Below are 26,248 nucleotides of genomic sequence, written 5' to 3'. Positions count from 1 at the left end.
TGAAGTTAGAAAAAAATATCCCAAATCCATTTGCAAAACACTAAATAAAATGCCTCTAGATTGCAAGGGAACACTAAAAATAGTAAGACAAAAGTAGACAGTTTTCGAACTATATGGGGTGCATATAAAAATGGCATGCTGAGTGCAGACTGCACTTACCTAACACTCTTCTGTAGATTTCTCCTGCTTAATGCCAGAGTTGGGATCCAGAACAATGGATAAGATCTGGGAATGAAGCCGTTCCTTAATTTGTAATTAAGTGGATATTCTGAAAGCGAGTTACTCCAAAACCACGTGGCTTTCATTTTTTTATTCTTAAGTGTTCATTGAACAGCCTGAAATCATGAGATGAAAGGAAATAATGAGACGGAATGAACTGAAAAGTTTTATTGTAGATGCTGCTGCGAAAGTTGTGAACTAGCTTGGAACTTGAAAACTGCATGACTGCATTAACGTGGTGTTGGGCTTGGGCTAGTAACCCTGCTAAGAAGCTCTCCTAGTGCAGGCTTTGCTTGTATCTCGGCTGAGTTTCATGTAAGCCAACACTTCCAGACAGTGCAAACACTGCTCCCTGCAGCAGCTGGGCTCTGGGTACCAGCGGCATACGTTCATGGGGTTGGTTGGAATAAATTTTGGAAAATACTCGTAACTTCCATTTCTGAGCTCTAAACCATATGCATGGAAGTTCTAGATGTCACTTCGTTTTTTGGCAAGATTACTGTTAGTTTTATTTCCCTGTTTTTTTTTTGTTTTGTTTTGTTTTGTTTTTTCTTTTGTGTAGAATTTCTTGTTACTATGAGAGGTGTGAGCTGCTCAGCAGTTTACATTTTGGTCAGAAAAGCTACTCTGTGGTATAGGATAAAGTATTCTTTATCCTAGAGGAGAAGAATATGACTATGCAGGAGCATGGTCACCCACTGCATGATTCAGCGCAGGCGTAAATCACTGTAATGCTGATACTTAACAGTTCTGCAATATTTTATTTCTCCACATCTGAACCTTGAATTACCTGTCTTCCAAGTAAATGCTATTTGTATTTATTTTGAAAATTGTAACCAGGTCAAATAAAAATGTCGTTGCTAATGATAAAATACAATTCTGTAATACTTGGAAGAAGTGAATTATGGTGAGATGCTGTGTGTCATGACAAAAAAGGGTTTTGCATAGCTACATTGATATCAGTGTTTCCCTATACATCCTCATCTGTCAGAAAGCAGTCAGTAGGACAGCACTAGGCACTTTCTAAATAACTAAAATGTATATGTAACTCTAAATATACCAAAATTGGAACAAATTTGACTTTGTGTTCTTGGTGCAGATTACTTAGGATTTAGTTTTGTAACAGAAAGCTTGTCAGGGAAGATCATCTTGTTAGCCTGAAATAAATCTTTCTGTAGCAGAATGAAAATACGAGACTAGGAAAATTCTTTGAGTTGTATACCAAAATTTATTATACATGTACTCCATTTTAAAAGTGTTGTCTACTTATATTAAAGAGTCATTGCAGAACTTAACTGGGAACAGATTTAGGAGGCTTTCAGATTTAATTAATTTGTGATTGCTTCACACCCTTTTGTTCTTATGCCTGTATTATTCTTTTCCTTACTTAGTCACTCCCCTCACCCTCTTTCTTTTCCCTGCCAAATTTGTTGACCAAATTTGTTGTAGCAGTTTTTGTGAGCTTTTTTTGTTTCTTTATTTTTTGATTTGTTATGCTAAAAGGTCACAATCCTAGTCTTCTCTTCAGGCTAGATCAGAAGAATAGTCTTTTTCTCTGCATGATCCAGCGTCAGTCTTCTTTGCAGTCAGGATATCGGTGACAGAAATCATTTCCAGAATTCCAGCTGGCATCTGACTGATTAGCATTTTGTAACATTGTGTAAAAATGCTTCCCTTACCCTGTCCTTCCCAAACCATTCTGGAAATGCTCATTAATGCCACTCAGGCAAGTATTTGGTCTCTTTCATGACTCATAATCCATTTGTGAGTCACTAGATTCTTCCTACTTGCATGTTCAAGTTATAGGTTCTCTACTTATGGGAGATTTTTTTTTTATTCTCAATTGTGTGAGCTTGCATGTTTTAATATTAAATTTCAAGCTGTTAGTCTTATTACTTCTCATTTGCATACAGTTCTCTCCATGTGACATACTTGTCTACAGCAATAGAGGTGCCTCTGTACTTTGCGTTGTCATTGTTTTACCAACTAGTTCATCAAAATATTAAATTGTTGGTTTCAAGATAAAGAATGATTTTTGTGAAATTTAACTAGATACTAACTTGATTTGTTTCTTTTTCCTCCAAATTTTGTCTTCTCTATGTAGCTTCTTTTAGAACATACAGTTCCTCTATAAACTTTTGACACCTTAATTTTTAAAATTAGCTTATTACAGCATTGTCTAATGATACTGTATGTTTTTGACCATAAAAGATGCCTTTCTGAGCATTTTTAATGGTTATAATTCCACTTTGAGAGGTATGGTTAAGACATTTAGACATTTGCTGTTATTGAACATTGGGGGACTACAAGACGGTATGTCATCCTAAGAGAAAGGACTGTGTACAGAAAATAGTCTGCTATGCCAATACTGTATGCTCCCTTCTAAAGGTTTTACATATTTTAAACATGTTGCCATGTTCAGTTTGAAATTTGATGCACTCAGATTAAGTTTCAAAAAGATCTGAGTTTCTGTAAGATGGTTAAATGTAATTTTTGCATTTGGTCATTTATTTTAGAACTGTAATTTTAAAACAGCGAACAAAAGATGCAGTCCCTTCCAATTAACTGTTAGTCTGAAAACTACCTTTCACTTAAGATGGGTTGAAAGTGGGTTGATATTAAAGCATTTGAGTTTCACGCAAGGATTTTCTAACTGAGGTTTCGACTGTTTATGTAGAACTCAGACCCTATTCCGTCTCTTGAGGGAATTAAATGGAAAAAAGGAATCTTTCCACTTAGCTACATAGGATGACTTGGGTTCAGGTGGTGCAGCAAGCAGAAGAGAGGTAGAGAGGTGTATTTTAGGGGCTAGTGCCAGACAAAAAAAAAAAAAAAGCAGCATTGTGGTATGTGGCAAGGAATTGCATCTTAACCATCAGAATCACAGGAATTTTGTAGCAATTCGTTCATAATGCTTCATTGAATTTGAATCTATATAAAAGGGTGTAATATGTTTTTCTTTTTTTTCTCCCCTAAAATTGTCAGCAGAAAAAGATTTCTTAAATTCACTGACATGTTTGATTTGAAAGAATCGTGGAAGCTGTCAAGTTAGAACTGTCCTGGAAAAGTGTTTCATTGTGAAATTTGTTATTTTACCTCCATGTTGTTAGTGATCCCTTCCTTAAAATCCTTCCTAAAAGATTTGAATGCTCTCAAAGTCACACATTATGAAATATATTAATATAATGTAATATGTAATATTTGATACTTTAAATTTACTTGGAGTAGCTGTGATGCGTATTTGGCTCTGAAGAGCCTATTCACTGAATGAATCGGATCTTCCTAATGTGCCACCCTTGTGTAGCTTAAAATCATCTGTCCTGGTTTCCTTTTAACATTCTGACCTGAGTTTTAAGGAGATCTCTAGCTTGCTGTAGAAAGTGGTGAGAATGGCTTGTGACAGCAGGACTTAGAGTATGCTTGACAGGTTGAGCATTTACTTATGGCCTGAATTAGTAGTCTTATTTATTGTCATGTTTTACACTGGTACTCCATTCACTTGTGCTCAGTTGTGTATGATCTTGTGCATTTGTTGAGGTCATTGTCCTGTCTGCAAAAAGAATATTTATTTTCCCCAAAAGGTTTAGAAGTATACTTTCATTGAATTATAGCAGAATTAAATTTGCTTTGTGTTAATTTTTATGCATATGGAATTAGAAAATATGTAGACGTTTACTACAGTTCTTACAGCATGTTAAGGAAATTGCATGTCCATGTACTTGCTTAAAACAAAGCTCAAAGTTAATCTGCAAAATGTAATTTTTACAGTACTCCTGAACTATCAGTATTGGCTCTGAATTCCAGATTCTTGCAATATGGACAGAATGGTGCAACTTCGATGATTTTTGGTGATTAAACTTTTTTGCTGCTTGCTTTATTAATGATCTATTAGGATTTGTCCTACTGTGTGAATAGTAAGTTTCGTAGATAATAATGCACACCTACTTACATGTTTTTTGTATTTGTTTGTTTGTTTTTCCATCTTTAGGCCTAATGGCAAAAGAGTAAACCAACATGGCAGCTATGGTCCCACCTGTGAAGCTGAAATGGCTTGAACATCTAAACAGCTCTTGGATCACAGAAGACAGTGAATCTATTGCAACAAGGGAGGGAGTTTCCATCTTGTACGCTAAGTTAGTTAGCAATAAAGAAGTAGTGCCATTGCCCCAGCAGGTTCTGTGCCTCAAAGGACCTCAGCTTCCGGATTTTGAGCGGGAATCTCTATCTAGCGATGAACAGGACCACTATTTGGATGCTCTTCTTAGCAGCCAGCTGGCACTGGCTAAGATGGTGTGCTCAGACTCTCCATTTGCTGGAGCACTTCGAAAACGTCTCCTTGTATTGCAGCGTGTCTTCTATGCACTTTCTAATAAATACCATGATAAGGGTAAGGTGAAACAACAGCAGCATTCGCCAGAAAGCAGTTCTGGATCAACAGATGTGCATTCTGTCAGTGAACGTCCTCGGTCGAGTACAGATGCACTTATAGAAATGGGGGTACGGACTGGATTAAGCTTGTTGTTTGCACTGCTGAGACAAAGCTGGATGATGCCAGCATCGGGACCTGGCCTCAGTCTCTGCAATGATGTTATCCATACTGCAATAGAAGTTGTGAGCTCTTTACCACCTTTATCTTTAGCAAATGAAAGCAAAATTCCACCGATGGGGTTGGACTGTTTATCACAAGTAACAACATTTCTTAAAGGAGTGACAATTCCAAACTCTGGGGCAGATACTTTAGGTCGTAGGTTAGCTTCTGAATTGCTTCTTGGCTTGGCTGCCCAGCGAGGTTCTCTGCGATACCTTCTTGAATGGATAGAAATGGCATTAAGTGCTTCAGCTGTAGTAAACAGCATGGAGAAGACCAAGATGCTGCAAAGCCCAGAAGGGATGATCAGCTTTGATTGCTTTATGAGTATATTGATGCAGATGCGGCGGTCTTTGGTAGGTATACCAGCTTTAATTTTTCTACCTAGCAAATACAGATGCATTCTTAACTTAAACACAGTTTCTCAACACTGAATGCCATATTGGCAGTTCTTAATTGAATAAATTGCTTTAACATGTTTTAAAAAAGCTTCTTTCACTTGAAATATTTTTGCAGTAATTCTTTTGTTATCCACCATGTTTTTCTTCCTCTCTTCCCACCCATTTCTTCATAGGTACAGGAGATGAAACAGAGTAATTCCTGTCTTGTGTTACATTTAACTTTAGGAAAAAATCAGGGACATCATCCAATCCACTTGCATTTTATATTTAAGATAAGATGACAACAAAAGAGTTAAAAAGTATGAAATTGTTTCTAAGGCTTGCTTTGTTGAATTTGTTCACAATGCAGAGTTTTGCAATACACTTTTTCAAAGTTTCACCTCTCTGTTTATACATTTTTAGAGAATCAGTAAGATTTGAGATGTTTAGCATTTCTCCTACTGCTTGGAAATTTATACCCTATGAAAACGGACTAAATTGTTTGTAAATAAGGCATGTGGCTTGCTTTGTCATTTGAATGCTTACTTTTCATCCTAGATGAATATTTTTAAAGTTATGAAGTTAACGCACAGTGTGCAATTGAAAGCTGTAGTAAGCTTCTGCCTCATACACTCACTGGAACAGGGAACAACTTTTTCCCTGAAGTGCGGTTGTTTTTCTCTCCCCTCTCAACTTTCCAATACTTGCTAAAAAATGCATTTTTTTTTTTTTTTTTAATTAAAAATTTAAAGAAATACAAAATTCTGTTTCTAGAGTGGTTGATGAGCAGCTCTAGTTTCCTTTGTGCAGACTACTGAAATCCTATTATTAAACTATAGGAAAAAATTCTAGCCACACAGTAACACAACTTAGTAATATACTGTTTATGTTTTAGTTTATGTTCATATTTATAGGAAGGAGTAGAGCTATTTGTAGTTTTATTACTGCTATTCAGTGTTTTAATGGAGGACTTGTGTCAAATTCTAGATGGGACCAACTCTTTAAAGTGTTGCTTTGATTCTAATAGGGCTTTTAAAATTCTGAAAGTAATCTGTTTTCACATTAGCCAGTAGCAGATCCTTCCTTCACACCAATTCTGTTGTTAAAATCTGCTTTCTTTAGGAATGTAAGCCTGCTGTGTTAGGTAAATTTATTCTTTTGACTGAGGAAAGATGTATAGCATCTATATTATATCAGTGGAGGATTCTGGTGTATAGGTTACAAACTCATTGCATGCTAGGATATGTGGCTTTTGCAAGATGAAAGGGAAGAGAGAGTGGATTGCCAGAACAAATTGTTTGGTTCCGTATTTTTCCAGCCTAAGGGTAAGTAGGAGAGAAGTGTGGCAGTAGCAGGACTGAACTTTATCTGTTGTGTTTGTGTGTGTGTTTTCTTTTTTTTTAACTAGATATAAAATTACAAACCAAAATGTAGAGGTAATGTGGGCATAAAAATAATGATGGTTACTGATTTATGATTTAACTAGTAATCATTTTAAAATGAACACAAATAAAATGCATTTAAGAACAAAACTGTATTAGGAAAAATTAACTCTAAACCCAAGTATTTTCACAAAAATGGATAAATAAGAATGTTCAACGAACACTTGTCACATTTTTGTTACCCTAAAATGTATGGAGATGTCATACATACTCTAACAACAAATCCCTACTGTATTTTGTACTGTAGCACTGTTGCTATGTGGAAGCATTTTTCTCACAATAACACTTAAAAATTGTAGGGATCATCTGCTGACCGGAGCCAATGGAGAGAGCCAACTAGAACGTCTGATGGCTTATGTTCTCTTTATGAGGCGGCTCTGTGTTTATTCGAAGAGGTATGTCGTGAATTTAAGGTAACTGTACTTTACATCTGATTGATGTGTATGTTTGGATGGGGTTGAGTCTCTGCTGAGTTATCCTGGAGCGGAAGAGGAAGGCCAAAACAAGGTGAAAAGCTAAGATGCAGAAAAACAAAGTAATTTGGAAAAGTTACTGATGGTAAGGTGATGATTTGTGTTTTAGGCAATGTTGTACCAAAAAGAAATTTAAGTTGCATCAAACACTATTATAGGGAGATAAATGAAAATACACTGTGTAATAAATCTTTCTTTTTAATAGGTTTGTCGAATGGCATCAGACTACTCAAGAACATGTGCCAGCCCTGACAGCATTCAAACGGGTGATGCTCCCATTGTTTCTGAGACCTGTGAAGTTTATGTTTGGGGTAGCAACAGCAGTCATCAACTGGTAGAAGGAACTCAAGAGAAAATACTTCAACCCAAGCTTGCTCCAAGTTTTTCTGATGCACAGACTGTGAGTGACATTTATAACAGTACGGTGTAAAACCTAACACCTTCGTAGTTACAGCATGAAACTGGAAAGTAATGCTTAATTTCTAAGTGCCAAAGTTGTAATAAAGGTACAAGAATTAACCACACAAGTTACTTTACAGAAAATATCTCACTACTTTTATTGATGCCTGGAAAAAGGATTCTGTTTCTTTTTTAATGGTGCACATACATCAATATCAATGTAAGAAGAAAGACTGAATTATCTAATTTACAATGAAATGCATTTCTAGAGAGGAATTTCCTTGCCTGTAGGTTTTTTTCACTGTTGTTTAAAAGATAGCTTAAGTACTTAATCATCTTTTCCATTGGTGTTTTTCACATCAAGTATGTCTCATTTAAAAGTCCAAACAGGGATAACTGCTGGCACAGAAACCTTAATTAGCTTTCTGAAAATCAATATACAGTATGCTCTTTCTGCTCTCAGTCACAGATTGTGCAGTTGCAGTGTAGCACTTCTATTGATGCGTGACACAGAATAGTTTGCTTTTCTGTTGCTGTATTGGCTTTGCACTGTTGACTTAAGTAAAAGCATTTTTCAGGGTCACTAAACAATTTAGGTACATTTTCTGAAATTGTTTTTGTTGACTTCTCTGATTCATTGTATATGCCAGTGAACTCTAGGACCAGGAATCATAAAGCAAGCTTATGCATTTAAACAAAACAAAACAAAACAAAGACATACCACACACACACCCCCCAAAACCTGAGCTGAAACAAAACAGGAGTGGAATGAGTTACTTTGTCTTTTTAATCGTAATAAATTAATGTATCTTCAAAGACTGTCCATTTCATGGGTCTAGGAGATCTGAAAGCAGCCTGAGTTCTGCAGTCTATAGAAGAGATGCAAGTAAGAACCGTTTAATCGCTATTTATGTCCTCAACATAAAGAAAATAATTTCATCAAGTATTTTTCAAGGATTAGAATTTTATTGCTTGCTGGAGTCTTAACTCTCCTTAGTTTTTATGTTATACTATATGAAAGGGATATAGAAAGAAACTTGACATTCTGTTCAAAAATACATGCTTTAAGACCTACAGATGGTTTCTACATTTATCTAATCTTTCTTTTTTCTTTCTTTCTTTTTTTTTTTTTTTTTTAATATTTTACCTTTCTTGTTTATAGATTGAAGCTGGACAATATTGTACTTTTGTAATTTCTACAGATGGTTCTGTTAGAGCCTGTGGTAAAGGCAGTTATGGGAGACTAGGACTGGGTGATTCTAATAACCAGTCTACATTGAAGAAATTGACTTTTGAGCCTCATAGATCTATTAAAAAAGTATCATCTTCAAAAGGATCTGATGGGCACACTCTAGCATTTACAACAGAAGGGGAAGTCTTCAGCTGGGGTGATGGTGACTACGGAAAACTGGGTCATGGAAATAGCTCAACTCAGAAATATCCCAAGCTTATTCAGGGTCCTCTGCAAGGGAAGGTATGTTTTGTATAGGAGCACACCTATGTTTGTTCTATTTAAAAATTGAAATATATAAAATCTTAAGATTCTGTGTTTTATGTAAACTTCTATTTGAAGTTAGATCTGTTTCAGGAAAGCACTTTAACTTGTTTGTTGCCTTTAGGCATGTGATTTGGACGATAGCTTTGTTGATAAACCTTCTTGCACTACTAGAACTTGCTTACATGATTTTGTTGAAGTGCAGTGATGTTTCAGAAGAACATTGCTTTTGTTAGCTGTAACATCATGACTTTTCACATGCAACTTTTTAGTGGTTTCATTTGTATTGTCCAAAAAGGCCGTCTTTTCCATATATGTTGATGTCTTGGCCAATGTTTTAAACACCTTCTTTTGCTTCTTTCTGCTACTGTGTAAGGCTGGGATATTGTTATGTTAAATAAATCATGACCTATTTATAGATAAACTTACCTCTATGTGTACTGACTTCCACTTACCAAATCCTAAGCCGTAAACTTTGCAAAAATTAATTTGGCTGTGTACTTGCTCTGCACAAGCGTAGATGTATAATGACTCCTTTCGAAAGTTGACTTTCATAAGATTTCAAAATTCCTATTTGTTAAAAAATGTAATTATTATTTTCACATGTGTCTTAGGTTGTTGTATGTGTATCAGCTGGATACAGGCATAGTGCTGCTGTTACAGAAGATGGAGAGCTATACACATGGGGGGAAGGAGACTTTGGAAGATTAGGTAATTTTCAATACTTTTGAAAGAATTCCTGTGTCTAGTAATGATGCTATAGATATTTGCTTTTTTCTCTTACTGTCCCTTCTAAATATAAATACATATGCACATGTATACAAAGGTGTGCGTGTGTATAGATGAATATAAATACTAGTGTAAAGGCTATTAAAAAATTTCAGTGCAGTTAATTCTATAAATATTCTATGATTATTTTCCAAGAAAACTTGGTTCATTCATTATAAGATTATATATGATAGCCATTGCCACTTAAATGTAAACAACAGGTATTTAAAATAAACTAGAGCTCTAGATGAACGTAATATAGGGATGATAGGATGGTTCTTTAAGCAGTCTGGCAAATAATATCAAGGGTCTGATTCTAATGCGATATTAATAAAGAAACTTGACATTTGAGTTTCCCAAAATGGCTTTGTCATTTTGCCTAAAAAAATAAATTTAACTGAAATGATGAACACAGCTTTTCTATCTTTTTTAATTTCACTTTTATCTATTTCATCATCTTTATTGTACAGCTTGCATGCCTAGTATAAAACTATCCTTCTCAAGCAGGGTCTGTTGAAATACCAGATTTTGCACAGAAAATTGCTCTAAGTTGGACTTTAGTTTCCTTCTATTGTCTTTGATTTGAATGTCATGATCTCCCAAGTAGAGTGGTGAAAGCAAGCAACTTGCAGAGACAAAACATGAGGAGGATGTTGTTTTACAATTTAGTCCGTCAGAGATTTTCAGGGGAATCACAGAATTGCTGAGCTGTAGCCCTACTGTTAGGAGACACACTAGGTTACTGGTTTAACGTATTATTTTTGGAGGAACTTACGAGAAAAGTTCTTAATGAATTTTGGGTTAATGTGGTCTTTTTACATGCGTAGGGTAACTTGAACTGTGTAGTGGTGTGTTCTGGTGTGTAGCTAAAAAGTAGCATTTAGTTAGGCCATAGTAATTCCTTCGCATTCAGTCCTTTACGGATGCCATACAGTATTTTTTTTCTGTCAAGTTAGGTGATACTGTAATGTGTTGGGTTTCTGCAGAGAGGACTATATAGAAAGGTCTACTTTGCTATTTTCATTCATCTGTGCACAACGTTTGCTTTTATTGATAGTAGTAAGAATTGCCCCTATTTTAGTTTCCTTATGCTGTTCAGCATAGTGCTGCCCAGTATTAGGAAGGATAGCTACCTTGTCAACTAGTATTAATTGGCAGTTATACTAGTAATTCTTTTTATTTCTTATAAACCAGGTAAAAAATTATTTAGCGGTAGTAAGTTATGAAGAAGTGTTCTGCAGTTTGTCTTATAAAAATGAAATGTTTATTAACCTTACTACAGATATCTTCCTGACACTACTAAAAATCTTTCCAAAAAGTGGGCAGAAATTTTAAATTGCGATGATTACAATTTCCATGGGTTTTGCTAAATTTTGCTGGAATTACAAACCACGATAGGATCTTAAATCTTCACAAAAAGAAAATGAATGTTTCTGTTTTTCTTAGGTCACGGTGACAGCAACAGTCGCAACATTCCTACTTTAGTAAAAGATATTAGTAATGTAGGAGAGGTTTCCTGTGGCAGTTCACACACAATAGCTCTGTCCAAAGATGGCAGAACAGTATGGTCCTTTGGAGGAGGAGATAATGGTAGGTAAAACTAATGTTTCGGTATTAATTTTCACCGTATTCCAGTTACTGTATAGTCTAAATACTCCTTGCAGGTTTGGTCAGTGTTTTGTTTGTTTTTGTTTTTTTTTGCCATTGGGTTCAAGAAGCTGTTCAAGGCAAGATTTTAGTAAAATCTGAATACAGTATTTAAAGCTTAATTGCAAGATTATAGACTTTAAAAATGGATTTTCAGATATCTGAAGGGAAAAGAAGAAACCTAAAATCATATGTAAATGATTTTGGAAGAAATGCTTTGCTTGCAGATAACTTTCAAATAAGCCTGCTTACTTGATATGGCCAAAAATGTATTTGTTCATGTTGTTGATTTACCCCCAATAGGCAGCGAAGCACCACAAAGCCACTTTACAAAGCCACTGTAATGATAGTCTTTGTTTTAAGGTCATTGATTAAAAATGGTGGATGTGTAGAGAAGATCTGTTTTCAAGTTAAAGGGGAAGTAAAGGGGAATTGAACTATTAATGTTTAAGATACAAGTGCGCACGGCTGTTAGAAAAAATGTAGAAAAGCGTGTTGGCTTTTTTTTTTTCCAAATGATTTTATAAACAAGGAGAGAGAACTTTTTTTTTTTTAATCTGGGACAAATATGGTAGGTTTAGTGCGTTGGAAGGCTTTAGTAATTAAGTAGCAGGAAATGAATACTGCAGTTACATGGAATTGATATTTCCATTTATAAGGACACTACAATAAATACTTATTTCCTGAAGTCTGTAATTATTGTATTTGAAAGAGAGTATGTTTTATAAAAATAATAATGTGCTAATTTTAAAAGCATGCCTTGACATTTTTGGAAATCTGAAAATAATTCTTTTGGGGTACTTCGGATAGTTGTAATACTCCAGAAATACTTCCCATTTGTATTTCTTCCTTTTGTAGGCAAACTTGGTCATGGAGATACAAACAGAGTATATAAACCTAAAGTTATAGAAGCCTTGCAAGGAATGTTTATTCGTAAAGTTTGTGCTGGAAGCCAGTCTTCGCTTGCCTTAACATCAACAGGACAGGTAGGCAAAAATAAGTTTTCACGCAAATGATGAGATTTGGTATGTAAGAAGAAGACAGCATGGGTTTATTTCAGCATTCATTATTTTGGCTGTTGAGAAAATATACAGCTAGTTCTTAAACACCAGTTAAAGTTCCCAATTAGGTATTGATTAAAAGTACTGAGATCCTAATAGGCTAGATTAATTCATAATGTGCTGAAGAGTCATGTAAAAGTACACATTCCAAGAGTCTTGGTTAGCCACAGAAAAATTAATTTGTATTAGGTTAATAAATGTAAAACTAAATCAAAAGTGCAAAACCAAATCAAATTCACTAAGTAAAGTGGTTTCAGGAAGCAAAAAGCAAGGAAATGCACTTCATGTTTCATCCATTAAACAATTCAGATGCTTATTTAGGCAACAGTTTTTAAATAAATTTAGTTTTTAAGTAAATTTAGTAGTTTTTAAAAATACATGTTTTAGAATATAAGTGTTAACTGTTATACTTCTAATCCAAAATATCTCAGGAAAGCCTGGAAATAAATGTTAGTTGTTAAAGGAGGCCTTTACTGGCACGATGTATATACATGTAATACAACAAACATTTCCAGACATGTAACCTAACTGAACCTGACCTCAGCGTGATTCAAAGACAGTGTGTTTGTGAAGTGTGGATCAAGAATGCTGAAGTTTACTTAGTGGTTTTGTTTCTTGAAACAGCCTCCCAGCTGATGCACTCTGTATCCAGTGAGTGGCTGGAGGGAATAAATGTAGGCTATGTGAAATGTATTTTAGTGATGAAAGTAGTATGTATGTTTTGATGAAAATGTAATTGTAGTTACTGTGAAAGTGGTTATCCAGTGTTCTGTTGATGGTCACCAATAATACTAATTTGATGCTGATATTTTGTGACTTTGTTTGCTCTAGGTTTATGCATGGGGCTGTGGTGCATGCCTTGGCTGTGGCTCGTCTGAGGCAACTGCTCTCAGACCGAAGCTTATTGAAGAGCTGGCTGCTACAAGAATAGTTGATATTTCAATTGGTGACAGTCACTGTTTGGCACTTTCTCATGGTAAGATAAGTAAAGTGTAAAAATCGGTAATCTCCCTTTTCAGTCAGAAGCAGTTATATCTCAGATTCTGTTTTTTACTTTATTTACTTTATAGATAATGAAGTTTATGCTTGGGGTAACAATTCAATGGGACAGTGTGGTCAGGGAAACTCTACCGGTCCCATTACTAAACCAAAGAAAGTAAGTGGTTTAGATGGAGTTGCAATTCAACAGATTTCAGCTGGAACCTCCCATAGCCTCGCATGGACAGCTCTTCCAAGAGACAGGTAACAGTGATGCCTGGGGACAAGTACAATTTTTTTTTTTTTTAAACAGGTAGCCTTTGGGATACATGTAATACTCCTGAAGGTGCTAATCACATCATGTATTTGAAGTATTCTGCTTGTAATGTTTTGGACTTCAGTGTCTTTTTAATCTCTCAACTGTTAGAGATTAGAAGAAGCGATAACATAGCACCACTAATTTGGATACTAAGACTTTTATATGAAGATTTCTTATCTGCTATTAGGCAAAAATAAGCCCTCTTTATGAAAAATCAAAAAGTTAGGCAATGTGAGGTAGATCTTTATTCTGTGCTTCTGACTGCATTTCCTGTAGTTTATGTAGTTTCCTTCAGTATAACAAAGAGGAAACTAAGCGTAAGACTTTAGGAAATGGGGAAGCTCAGATAAATTACTAGATGTGGACTTGAACATCTTAATAAATTTCTGAATAGCTATATGTTAAGCTGGACTAAAATCAGTCACCTAAATAAATAGTTTGGTTATTAATGTACAGTACCTGAAATAATGCTTCATTACACCACAGGCATGATCAAGTAATTAAATTGAGCTGATAAACTTCAGAGTTACATATGGACTACCACAAAGGAATAGAAGAGTTCTTTTACTGTTTGGAAGATATTTCAGACAGTATTTCAAGATGCCCTGTTTTAAAGGGAGCTATCTTAGAAAAGCCACTAAACTCAAATAGTACTAAGTGGTAATATCCCTTTTGAATTCTACCTATATTGTATTAAAATCTCGTTATAATCTGGAATTTATACTAAAACAGCTTTGTGAGTATTTGTCAGCTTTTGCACAGAGCAGATGTTTTTATATTTGTGGCACTGTAGATATTTTGTTTATAAATGAACAGTGTTTGTTTTGTGAAGACTTTTATGGAAAAGAGTAGAAAATGCCTGCAAGGGTCAGGAAGTTAGTCTGCCTACGTCATATTAGTTTGTTGTAAGAAAAAAATTGGTTAGCTCAAGCATGTACTCACTTAACCTGCTTAAACTGCTAATTTGTTACAGTAATTAGAATATTTTTAATAGTTGACTTATTTTGGTGTTCGATTCTAGGCAAGTTGTGGCATGGCACAGACCCTATTGTGTAGACCTTGAAGAAAGTACCTTTTCACATCTTCGTTCTTTTCTTGAGCACTACTGTGACAAAATTAACAGTGAAATCCCCCCTCTTCCTTTTCCTTCATCAAGGTATGATGTAATGTAACATTACATGTAACTCATGCAATGTTCTCGTTTTGTAATTTCTTTAATCCACAGCAGCGGTGTGTGGTTTAGTCCTAGCCAGCCTTTAACAAACAAAAGTCTGGTTTACCAGTTTAGCTCTTTCAGGTGCCTTTTGTTTGCTTGTATAACATAGGAACTTTGCAGTACCTCAAGTGTAGCAGGATCTTTTGTCTGGAATTTATTTGAATTTTGAACATATCTTTTAAACTGAACTTTTCTTTCAGAGTTATCCTTTAAAACGCATTTTTCTATATAATTTAAGTGCATTTATGGTTTCTGTGTATTGTTTCTGCTTTCCAGTTCTTTCCCCTCTAGCCAGTTTCAGTGGATGCCTGCTGACTAACTTATTGATAGCTAAGACAAAAAAAAAAAACAACAAAAACTGTTAAAGTGGTAACCCATCAGTCCATACATTGAGTTAATAACTAACACATGATGCACAAACCACATCATGTACTGTTGTATGTCTAGAAGATGTATAGTTGCCATTGCATTTTGAGGTGGTATCAGTACTCTTTACATATCATCAGTAATCATTATTCTAGCTTTCCAAATTTGAATCTTTTAAACTGACAATGATGTTTTAAATGTATTGCTATAAAATACAAAAGCATGTATATTTCCTCACTGATGCCTATAAAGAGCACTGCAAGTATCAAAGTTTGATGACACTAAACTTGGAGGAGTTGTGGACTCAGATGAGGGTGAAAGGGCCTGGACACAGACCTGGACAGACTGCAGAGCTGAGCGATCACCAACTGCATCAAGTTGAGCAAGAGAAAGTGCTGGGTCCTGCACCTGTGACAGGGCAACCCTGGCTTTACATACAGACTGGGTGACAAGACGCTGGAGAGCAGCCCCACAGAGAGGGATCTGGGGGTTGTGGTCAATTGCAAGTTGAATATGAGCCAGCAGTGTGCCCTGGCAGCCAGGAGGGCCAACCTTATCCTGGGGTGCATCAAGCACGGCATCGCTAGTCGGTCGAGGGAGGTGATTGTCCGGCTCCATTCTGCGCTGGTGCGGCCTCACATCAAGTACTGTGTGCAGTTCTGGGTACCACAGTACAAAAAGGACGTAAAACTGTTGAAGAGCGTCCAGAGGAGGGCTATGAAGATAAGCCTAGAGGGGAAGTCGTATGGGGAGTGGCTGAGGTCACTGGGCCTGTTCAGCCTGGAAAAGAGGAGGCTGAGGGGGGACCTCAGTGCACTCTACAGCTTCCTCACGAGAGGGAGTGGAGGGGAAGGACCTATTCTCCTTCATCACCAGTGATAGGACCTGCGGGAATGGTTTTATGCTGAGACAGGGGAAGTTAAGGCTGGACATCAGGAAGAGGTTCTTCACCGAGAGGGTGGTTGCACACTGGAACAGGCTCCCCAGGGAAGTAGTCACTGCACCAAGAAGCGATTGGACTGTGCACTTAGTCACATGGTCTAAACTTTTGGGTAGACCTATGTGGTGCCAGGAGTTGGACTTGATGATCCTTATGGGTCCCTTCCAAGCTGGGATATTCTTTGATTCTATGTTTCTTTTGAAACTTTTCTCTTTATTTAAAAAACGAATAAACAAACAAACAAACAAAAAAACCACCACCAAGACTTTTTAAGGAAGACCAGAAATTAATATCCAGTCTTTTTGTTTTTAATGTGATTGTTTTATTGCTAAATCTTCTGAGAGAAGAGTACATTTATTACTTCTTAAACAGTTGATCATTTTCTTTATGTGAGGAATATATTTGTTTGTCTGTGTATCTGTTTATGTATTTTGGAAAGATTTTACCTTTTAATTCATGGGACTATTTTTCTAAACTGAATGCTCCTTGGAACCATTGTCTGCAAAGACGCTTTTCTGTGCAGATTAACAGCAGGTTTTCAGAGGAATTTATGTGAAGTCCTAGTTATAGTTTACTTACCTTTCTGGTCTGCAACATTAAAATGTTAGTGTGAAAAGCTTAGTGCAGAAAAAAATAAGAAGGAGCAATGCTAACAATAACAAAGATGATCAGTGATATATTTCTTTTTACAGGGAACATCACAGTTTTCTTAAATTATGCCTGAAGCTGCTTTCTAATCATCTTGCACTTGCACTGGCTGGAGGTGTAGCTACTAGCATTCTTGGTCGGCAAGCCGGTCCACTTCGAAATTTACTGTTTAGACTGATGGACTCTTCTGTCCCTGATGAAATTCAAGAAGTCAGTAATACTTTGTTTACATGTAAAAAGTCTACTTTTTCCTTCTTTCTTACTTTCTTTGATGGTGTAATTAGAAATTTTGTACTTGGATTTTCTAAAATTGGCACTACGAACACAATTCTGACTTAACAATTTTACATGTTATTTTTTTTTTTTTATTATTATTTTTAATTACTCACCATCAGGTTTTATAATCTGAAAGCAGAGGAGAACATGTGCTTGGGAATTTCAAGTAGCTGCTTTTTTCCCTAGCATTTTAATTATTATGCAATTGCAATAATGAACCTAAAACCTTTTAGATTGTGGGATAATTAACATGAGTAAGAAATAAATGTAAAATGTATCATGGAAACCTGTTGTTTCCATGTAGGGCCTTAAAAAGTCAAGCTTTCAGCTTCATTGTAACTTTTTGCCAGCTTTGAAGAAAGAGTGCTGGGTAGTTTGCTTGTGAACAAAAGTAACTAATGGTCAAATAGCTTTTGGGGTGTGTTTAAATGAAACAGAACCTCACACTTTATTATATGGAGTATATGCCAAAAATAGCAAGAGCATGTGTTTAATATTTTGGTGTCCCTAGTAAAGAAATAGCTTATACTCTCAGCCTGCGTTAGTGGTTTTAAAAAAATAAATAAATTACATGGGACTGAAGTTTTAGAGCAGAGCACTTAATTTCACAAGTCCTTAGCAATACGGAAAATTGCTGAAAAATACTGTGAAGATTGTTTTACATATATTGAAAATTCACAGTTCTCATATAGAAACAATTTTTCAGCTATCAATTAGGAAGTTTTGCCTCTTCATATTGCCTTTAAAACGAGATGAACTTGTGTAGCTCTGAAGTTTAATTTAATTTTATATTCAGAGAAACTTTGCTATGTGTATGATTTCATCTGAAAGTGATCAGTATACACTCAATTGATAGAGATACATTTGTGTATTAGATAACCTTTAATTGGTAATAGGAGCAGGACATGGTTTATCTTGAAATTTTACTAAAAAATATTAATCTTGCGGACTGATTAAACTGAACTGCCTTCTCTTAAGATCTCAGTCATTGAGGAAACAGCAACGTACAAAAATTTTGTATTTTGCCAATATGTTGGTCTCATTTCACTCCTTCAATGTCCTGTGTATCTTTTCATCCTGTAATGAAAGATTGATTTGCTATTTTGTGTTAGAAATCTGATGTAAAGTGGATGTTTTGGATACATTGTGTGTGATGTTCTGTAAGTTGATTTTTTTTTTTTTTTACCCCCTGCCAAAGAAATATTTTCTGTTACTTTAATTTTAGGTTGTAATTGAAACTCTCTCAGTAGGAGCAACTATGCTACTTCCTCCATTGCGAGAAAGAATGGAATTGCTACATTCTCTTCTACCCCAAGGTCCCGATAGATGGGAAAGCTTATCAAAAGGACAGGTAGGGTCAAGGAAAAATAGTCTGTGCTTTGGGAGCAACTGGGGGGGGGTTGAAGAGTGAGGTGAGCCTTATTTGTAAAGTGCATGAAATGTTGTACATGCATGTTGTTGATGGAATGTTCTGCGAAGCCCAACTTAAACGATGTAGCCTGGCTAAATCAAAATCTAGCAAGGTAAGGAGCACTACATGTTTTCTCATGTGAAGCTAGACTACAAAAAAAAAATAGGAGTTTCTATGTTAACGTGTCTAGACAAGTTTGAAGGTTAGATATTGTTGAATAATAGCATGATCTAACAAGTTATGCAAACTGAAGGTTAACTATTTCCTTGGAAGAATACATGCAAAATGTTTTTCCTTACATAGATTTCACCCTGCTTTGCGAAGTTGACTGGGATGTAAATTTTTTTCTTTTTCTCTCTTGATGAATGTGAAGACCAGGAATTTATGCAGGTTAGGAGGCTTACCCAGTACCCTCCAAACAGAAGGAAATAAGGAGCCTCTGTTCCTGTCCTTGATGGCTGAAGCTACATCAGTAGTTTCAGATTTAAAAAGAAGAGTAACTATTACTCAATTCTGTACACAGAAGAACATCTTGGTGAAGTCCTCTGTTTTATACACTGTGGAATAGAATGGTTTAGTGAAGTTTAGTTCTGGACAGGTTATTTAGTTTAACTGTATAGTTTATTGAACTATGAAGAAGAATCTTGTGATTCTAATTTCCTAAAGATTTCTGAAGATTAATACTGGTACAAAACAACAATAACAACAAACAAACTGAAAATTACTAGGTTAGAACAAGTTTAGTTTTTTTCTGGACGAGTTTTTCTTGGTAACAGTGGGGGATGTTACTCTGTATCTGCTACCTCTCTTCATCTATTCTATGCCTGTTCCGCTTTTTACGCCTTTACTTCTCCCTATGTATAAATCAGAATAACAGGGAAAAAAGAAAAAAAAAAAAAAAAAAAAAAAACAGCTGAAGAAAGCATTGGTCCAGTGTCTTGATTTCTCTTTTTCAAGCTCAGATTTTTTACTAGGTATGGTTATCAAATTGAATTTATTTATCTGTTCTCTATTACTGATTTTTATTTTTATTTTAGAGAATGCAATTGGATATTATTTTGACAAGCTTGCAAGATCACACCCATGTAGCTTCCCTGCTTGGATATAGCTCACCATCTGATGCCACAGAAACTTCCTCATTATGCATCAGCTATGGAAATCTCTCCGATCAAACATACACTGTCCAGAGCAGTCATCCAGATACTCATCTAGCAGAAATCTTAATGAAGACTCTTCTAAGGAATTTGGGATTTTATACTGTATGTATAGGCCTTGTGTTTAATTTTTTTTTAAAGTGATAATGAATTCTGAATATTTGGAAGGGTTAAAAGTTTTCAGAAAATGTTACTCTTTTTGTTTGTCTAAAGCAGCAGTGCCATATATATTTGTCTCTGGAAATAGACTAAAATTAGTTTGCCACCTCTGACATTATAGATGTAATGTTCTTGTAGTGGTGGTTTTTTGTTTAACTTGTCTTACATGAATGTAATTGATTTTATATCAAACTGAAGAATTTACTGCTGTTACTTTGGCTGCACTTTTTTTTTTTTTTTTTTTTTTTGGAAGATAGAATACAGTACATGTAGTAAGTAGATTGTTGTATGATACCCCTTATGTCAGTATAGTCTCAGCAACCAGAGAAAAGACAGCAGGAATGCAAGTCTGTTTAATTAACTTGACACTGGGGAAACTACCTTGCCAGTAGTTCGTCAAGTACAGGTCAGCCATCTTATTATAGCATGTCAAACAGATTATTGTTCCTAGCTGTAGAATAGCATAGGCCGATGAGAAGTTCAAGGAAGCATAAGCGCAAATGACTGACTGTTGCACTTTTTAAATTCAACTAGCTGGTTAAATATAACAGAGAAAAGAAACCTGAGATCTTTAATTCTCCAGCACAGTATCTCTGTCCGCTGAAGGTGAGGGTCAGTAGTTTTGGTTCTTTTCTGTAGACATTCACCAGTCACATAGATTCATCTACTTTCAATTTTCTACTTGAAGCTATCTCCATTTTTTTCTATGGAATTCAGAAGGTAGTTGAGCAGCCATCTACCTGCTGCTCCTTTTACTGCCATCCTAGGTTAAGCAAGGAAGGATTCTGATCTGAAACATTCCTATGTATCAGCCCACAACAAATTCTGAAGGGATATTACTTATTTCGACATACTGTGATTTGGAAGTCAGAGTGTGGGGAGAGTTACGCTATCCAGTCTTCCTTTGCATTGAAATAAAAATACTTCTGCATCTGAGAATAACCCTCTTTAGAACAGAAATACTTTCTTGATAGCTATCACAATCACTACCATGATATTTAAAATGACTATAATTTTGTTTATCTCATGATTCAGTTAACTTTATCTGATTTCTTCAGTAATCAGAGGTTCATGTGCTAAAGGTAAAAAAGCTTTTTTTAAGATGGTAGTGAAGTATTACAGCATTTGAAGACTTTTTTTTTCTTTTATTTTTTTTTTCTCTTGGGTAAATAGGATCAAGCCTTTGGAGAACTGGAAAAAAACAGTGACAAATTTTTACTGGGTACATCATCATCAGAAAACAGCCAACCTGCACATCTTCATGAGCTTTTATGTTCACTGCAGAAACAATTGCTGGCTTTTTGTCACATCAACAGTGTTAGTGAGGTATGTGCCCTTACTTTTGTTTTAAAGGGGGAAAATCCGCTTCAGTGTGTGTGAACAACAGAATGTTGTAACAGTATTTGGAAACTGAACTCTATATAGGTAATGAACCCGTAAAAATCATGTACATGATTATGTTTGGTGATTTGTTTCCTTTTAGAATTCCAGCAGTGTGGCACTGCTTCACAAACACCTTCAGCTTTTATTGCCTCATGCTACAGATATCTATTCCCGTTCTGCAACGCTGCTTAAGGAAAGCTCTTGGAATGGTAGTGTTGGGGAAAAACTGAGAGGTAAATGTTCATGGAAAAATCAGTAATGGAGATATCGTCAGCTTAGGGCAGTTCTTGTTTGTTTAGATTTGAATAATAAAACACCTTATTTTCCCTACACATGCATATCACAAGCCTCTCCTCCAAAGGAAGAGATGAGTCATCTACGCAAGCATAGCATCTAGTTCATGTTTTTGGTAGGACGTCTTGCATGTAGAAGAACTACAAAATACAGAGGATGTTGTCTCTGTCTGTTATTGTCTCAGTACTGTTAGTTCTAGATTATTCTTTTTAAAAGTACATTTTTTTTGAGATTACTGGAAAGTGTAGAAGGGAAGTACGGAATGTATTTATGGTTATTAAGCAAACGCAACTCAAAATGTGCTCTTGATACATGTTGAGACAGATGTGGTATTCTTATGCTGTTCTTTGTGACTTGTTAAACTGTGCATAGGATATAAATATATTCCAAAATATAATTATTATTTTTTTGCTCTCTCTGTAGATGTAATTTATGTATCTGCAGCTGGTAGTATGTTGTCTCAGATTGTCAACTCGTTATTGTTACTGCCAGTGTCAGTAGCTCGTCCTTTGTTGAGTTACCTGCTGGATCTGTTGCCACCTTTAGATCGTCTTAATAGACTCTTACCTGCTGCAGCACTTCTAGAAGATCAAGAATTACAGTGGCCACTTCATGGTAAGTGTAATAACTTAGCTTGGGTGGTAATGCAAGAACTGTATGGGAAACACATATAGTGAACTGAAGATACTAAGCTTGTAATACATGAAAATAACTGTTCTTTACTTGTAAATGGAACAGAAATTCTCTCATGATCTTTTTACTTTCATGTGCAAATTTAATTTTGCTTCCTGTTATGTGCTGCAATTAAATGTTAATTACCTACTACCAGATTCTTCTAATGAAATAGAAAAATGGAGATGAAGTGACAGAAATTTGTGATAGGTGATGTTATATTTATTTGCTATTTGTTGAGTTTTTCATTAATATTTCTGTCATAGTTTTCTGCTTTTGAGTACTGTTTCCAGTGTGCAATGAAGAGCATTCTTGCTATGAGATATCTAAATCAGGAGTGGAAAAAATAAAGATGTAATTCATTAATACCAGCAAGTTTTGTACTACAATTCCTTCTCAATGATCCCTTAATGAAAAGTAAATAAAACCAAACAAGATTTTTGGGATAGTAATGGCTTAAAGTTTATATCTGTTATTTCAAATAAACATGCACAGGTAGTTCACAGAGGAATATGTCATTGTGCTTTTTCAGGTAAACAGAGTAACTGAAAGGAAGAACAGAAAAAAAATGTTTTATTTGGTCATGATTGAACTGTTTTCTCATACGGTTCTGAGAAGATGTTGCAAAATTGTAGAATATTCTTTATTAAAGAAATCAGTGATAAGGAGGTAATTGGATATATACTAAGATGACAAAATCCCAAATGAGATTTTAGTTTAGTCAATAAACTCTCATAGTGAGGTAAGAAGGTAAATAATAGAAACTCTCAGGAACCATCTTGTAAGAGAGCACTGCTGTAGTCCTTTTTGATCAAGAAATTGAAGACTAGAAATTCTTGCTTGTATCATTTATCTGTGCAAGTTTAGCAGAACCTAAAGAGAAATATGTATTGGGCAAAATAGATGTTTGGGAAAAGTTTAAAAGGGCATTTCAACTTTGAGGTTGAATAGTTGTACTGTCAATGGTCATGGCTTTTGCTGCTGATAAAACTGAAACACTAACTGAACAATTCGTTCTAACTGTTGTTTCTACAAGTTGTTGGCAGATAGGCTAGTCAGCTATTTACTGGGAAATGTTACCAAGATCTGCAATTAAATTTATTAATTGCATTTATTTATTTATGTATTTATTTATTTTTAAATATGGGTGACTAATTTGGTGATTCATTGCTAATACTTGTAGGTGGACCTGAACTAATAGATCCTGCTGGAGTGCCCTTACCACAGCCTGCTCAGTCTTGGGTATGGCTTGTTGATCTAGAGAGGACTGTAGCTTTACTTATTGGGCGGTGTCTTGGTGGCATGCTTCAGGGACCTCCAGTGTCCCCTGAGGAGCAAGATACAGCCTACTGGCTGAAAACTCCCCTTCTCAGTGATGGAGTTGAAATGGATATTCCTCATTTGGGTGAGCTGTTAAATACATGAATCTAACTGTCATTGTAAATATTTGTGTTCAGTTTTGAAATTTTCAGATCACATTTGAGTAAGCTTGTGTACATAGGGTTCATCTTTCAGCTCTATTGTCTATTTACATAGAAATACCAGAAGATGGAATATGGCTGTGTAAGTATATATTGTAGTTTACAAAGGGTGTTGGAAATGCATAAAGAAATTTTAAAAAATAAATGCAATTTCTCAGTGCAAGAAGTAACAGAAATTTCACTGAGTTAATTTTTAAATTTGTTTTACTGTTAGATGTTCAGCGTTATCAGACAAACCACGGGCTCCATTGTTCATATTTATCATCAAAAAATATCATCTTAAATTGTATTCTGCTTACAAAGTGGAATTTTTGTTAATTGTAATTAGATTATTAAAACAAAAAAAATTAAGTCCTCCTGATTTACCAGAATTGTTGACAGCGCTCAGCATGACTATTTCTAGCCAACCTTTCCTATATGAGTAATGCTTCTGATTCTGTGGTGTGTTCCTCTTAATTCACATCTCCTCCTTCCTCTGATTCTGAGTGGATTGCTTCAAGACTTACTTGCAAAACATTGTAGTTTTAAAGGTATCCATGTCTGAAGATGCAATAATTGTAAGCATATGACTACAGGTCAGGTAGAATCAATACAGATTTATGATTTTGAAACAGATTGGCTAATGCTTCCAAGTCTCCATACATTTTACACAAATGGTAACTCTGAGTCGCTTTTATTCCTTATCTCATGAGAGTTTGCAGTCAGACAAAGAGGTGTATTGATTTTTTTTTTTTTTCCTTTTTTTTTCTGGAATAGAGTGGAGAGTGAAATATGCTTATACACTTGTAAGGGTAGATGCATATAATCTTCAAAATTTGCAGAGTTTAATTCCTTAAGTATTTCCCTTCTGTTAGATAAATGCATGAGCTCCTTATTAGAAGTGGCCTTATCTGGAAATGAGGAACAGAAGCCGTTTGATTATAAGCTGAGACCTGAGATTACTGTCTATGTTGATTTGGCCTTGGGTTGTACAAAAGAGCCAGCAAGGAGCCTGTGGATCAGTATGCAAGACTATGCTATTAGTAAAGGTAAGATGTTGAAAGTACACATATGTTAAAGGTATATTACATTATTCAGCTACTTGCTTAGTAAAGTCCTGTATTTTCTTTGGCAATGACTTTTAATTCTACAACATGATAAATTTATTTTATTGTCATGTTCCATGGTCCTTCTTTTGTGTTTTTGGTTGTTTTTTTTTTTTTTTCCCTGCTACTTATTTTTGATACTGATTCCAGTATTTGTCAAGCATGTAGTTCAATGTTCTTTCCCCCTCCTAACTAGGAGAAAAAGAGTCTTGTTTCCTTATTCAGGTGTTTGTGTTTCTGTTTTCACAGTAGAGCAAGGTGAAACTTGCAATTAAACAGAAAATTTGATGGGGAGGAGGGAGATGGGGTAAGGTGGAGTAACTTGTAAAATATGCTAAGAATGGGATGAAGTCCTCTTCTGTTTTTTAAGTCTCCAGGAGGCTGGCATTACAGTATTAATGGTTCTTCATGCTTATTGCATGTAGTCTGCATTTATGCTCAAGCTTTCCAGGTCTCCTTTTAATGAGATCTACTGAACATTGCTGTTGTGCTGTAACTTTCTGCAGGAGCCAGAGATGATTTTCTGTAGCTTTGGCCAAGCTAGCCAGATTAAGAAGACAGAAAATGGTATTGTGTTCCTGTTGAGAGCAATACAGAGAATTCTGTTCTAGAATTCCATGGAATTAGGAATACTAGTTAAACAAACAAACAAACAAACAAAAAACTGTTGTGTAGCTGAAAAAATCTGAGACGAATGAGCTAATACGTATTATTTTAATTTTGGAATTGGGTGTTCTAAAAGTTGTTGTGGTTCTGCTCAGTTTAAATTGCAAGTTGACTGAGAGTTGTATGGTGACGGCTAGTGTAGCATCAAATGCAAGGTGATGGAACTCACTGAGGAACAGGTATGTTAGACTAAACTTTATCCTTAAATCACTAGATAGTTTTTTATGATTTCTAAAGCAGTTTTCAAGGATTCATAAATAATACTTAATAAGAAAAATAATGTTATGAAGATATTTTCCCCTGCAGGAAAAAGTATGGAGCCTTGTGGAGTTTTGCTTGGGAGTTCTGTTATTTTATAGTGGAACAATATTATTTTCCTATGGTCCTTTTTTAAATTGGGGAAAAATTACTTTGAAATCAGAATGTCAGTTTCTGAAAATTCTGAAGGAACCTTAGATTTGAGACCTGAAAATATCTCTCGTTGATATCAGCAGTGAAGCTTGTGCTTAAGGTCTGTTAAAGTATGTACTTATGGTGATACAGCATTTTCATCATAAGTGAGTCTGCAAAATAGTTTTTGAATCTGAATTCAACAGCTTCTAAGAGAGCAGAAGATCTCAAATACTGCATGTTCCTAAAGGAGCTCCTTGCAACTCAGTGGCTGGATAAAGGAAAGAGCTCCAGTTGTGTAACCTTGCCAAAACAGAGGGTGCAACCTAGCTCAGGTC

The 26,248-nt window shown here is 35.4% G+C and overlaps 1 protein-coding gene across 11 annotated transcripts in view; it reads left to right on the top strand.

The window, feature by feature from the left end:
• HERC1 (HECT and RLD domain containing E3 ubiquitin protein ligase family member 1) overlaps positions 1 to 26,248 on the top strand; it is a 108,058-nt gene that overhangs the window by 13,184 nt on the left and 68,626 nt on the right. For 10 of the 11 annotated variants that reach the window (XM_084293497.1, XM_084293495.1, XM_084293498.1 and 7 more), the window contains exons 2-19: positions 4,208 to 5,163; positions 6,929 to 7,024; positions 7,308 to 7,502; positions 8,664 to 8,975; positions 9,611 to 9,707; positions 11,211 to 11,354; positions 12,270 to 12,397; positions 13,304 to 13,448; positions 13,543 to 13,714; positions 14,791 to 14,925; positions 16,984 to 17,149; positions 18,441 to 18,566; positions 19,664 to 19,885; positions 21,113 to 21,265; positions 21,423 to 21,555; positions 22,040 to 22,231; positions 23,472 to 23,693; positions 24,624 to 24,797. In XM_084293497.1, coding sequence (XP_084149623.1) covers positions 4,234 to 5,163; positions 6,929 to 7,024; positions 7,308 to 7,502; positions 8,664 to 8,975; positions 9,611 to 9,707; positions 11,211 to 11,354; positions 12,270 to 12,397; positions 13,304 to 13,448; positions 13,543 to 13,714; positions 14,791 to 14,925; positions 16,984 to 17,149; positions 18,441 to 18,566; positions 19,664 to 19,885; positions 21,113 to 21,265; positions 21,423 to 21,555; positions 22,040 to 22,231; positions 23,472 to 23,693; positions 24,624 to 24,797 — 3,742 coding nt within the window. In that variant the 5' untranslated portion in view covers positions 4,208 to 4,233. Of the gene's footprint in view, positions 1 to 3,987; positions 4,068 to 4,207; positions 5,164 to 6,928; positions 7,025 to 7,307; positions 7,503 to 8,663; positions 8,976 to 9,610; positions 9,708 to 11,210; positions 11,355 to 12,269; positions 12,398 to 13,303; positions 13,449 to 13,542; positions 13,715 to 14,790; positions 14,926 to 16,983; positions 17,150 to 18,440; positions 18,567 to 19,663; positions 19,886 to 21,112; positions 21,266 to 21,422; positions 21,556 to 22,039; positions 22,232 to 23,471; positions 23,694 to 24,623; positions 24,798 to 26,248 lie in introns of all 11 variants that reach the window. The other variant, XM_084293493.1, reaches the window with a different exon arrangement.

Source organism: Netta rufina (genome assembly GCF_964035555.1).
Source record: "Netta rufina genome assembly, chromosome: 11".
Lineage (NCBI taxonomy): Eukaryota > Metazoa > Chordata > Aves > Anseriformes > Anatidae > Netta > Netta rufina.
The sequence above is the reverse complement of the archived record's forward strand: the minus strand, read 5'-3'. Positions and strand labels throughout refer to the sequence as shown.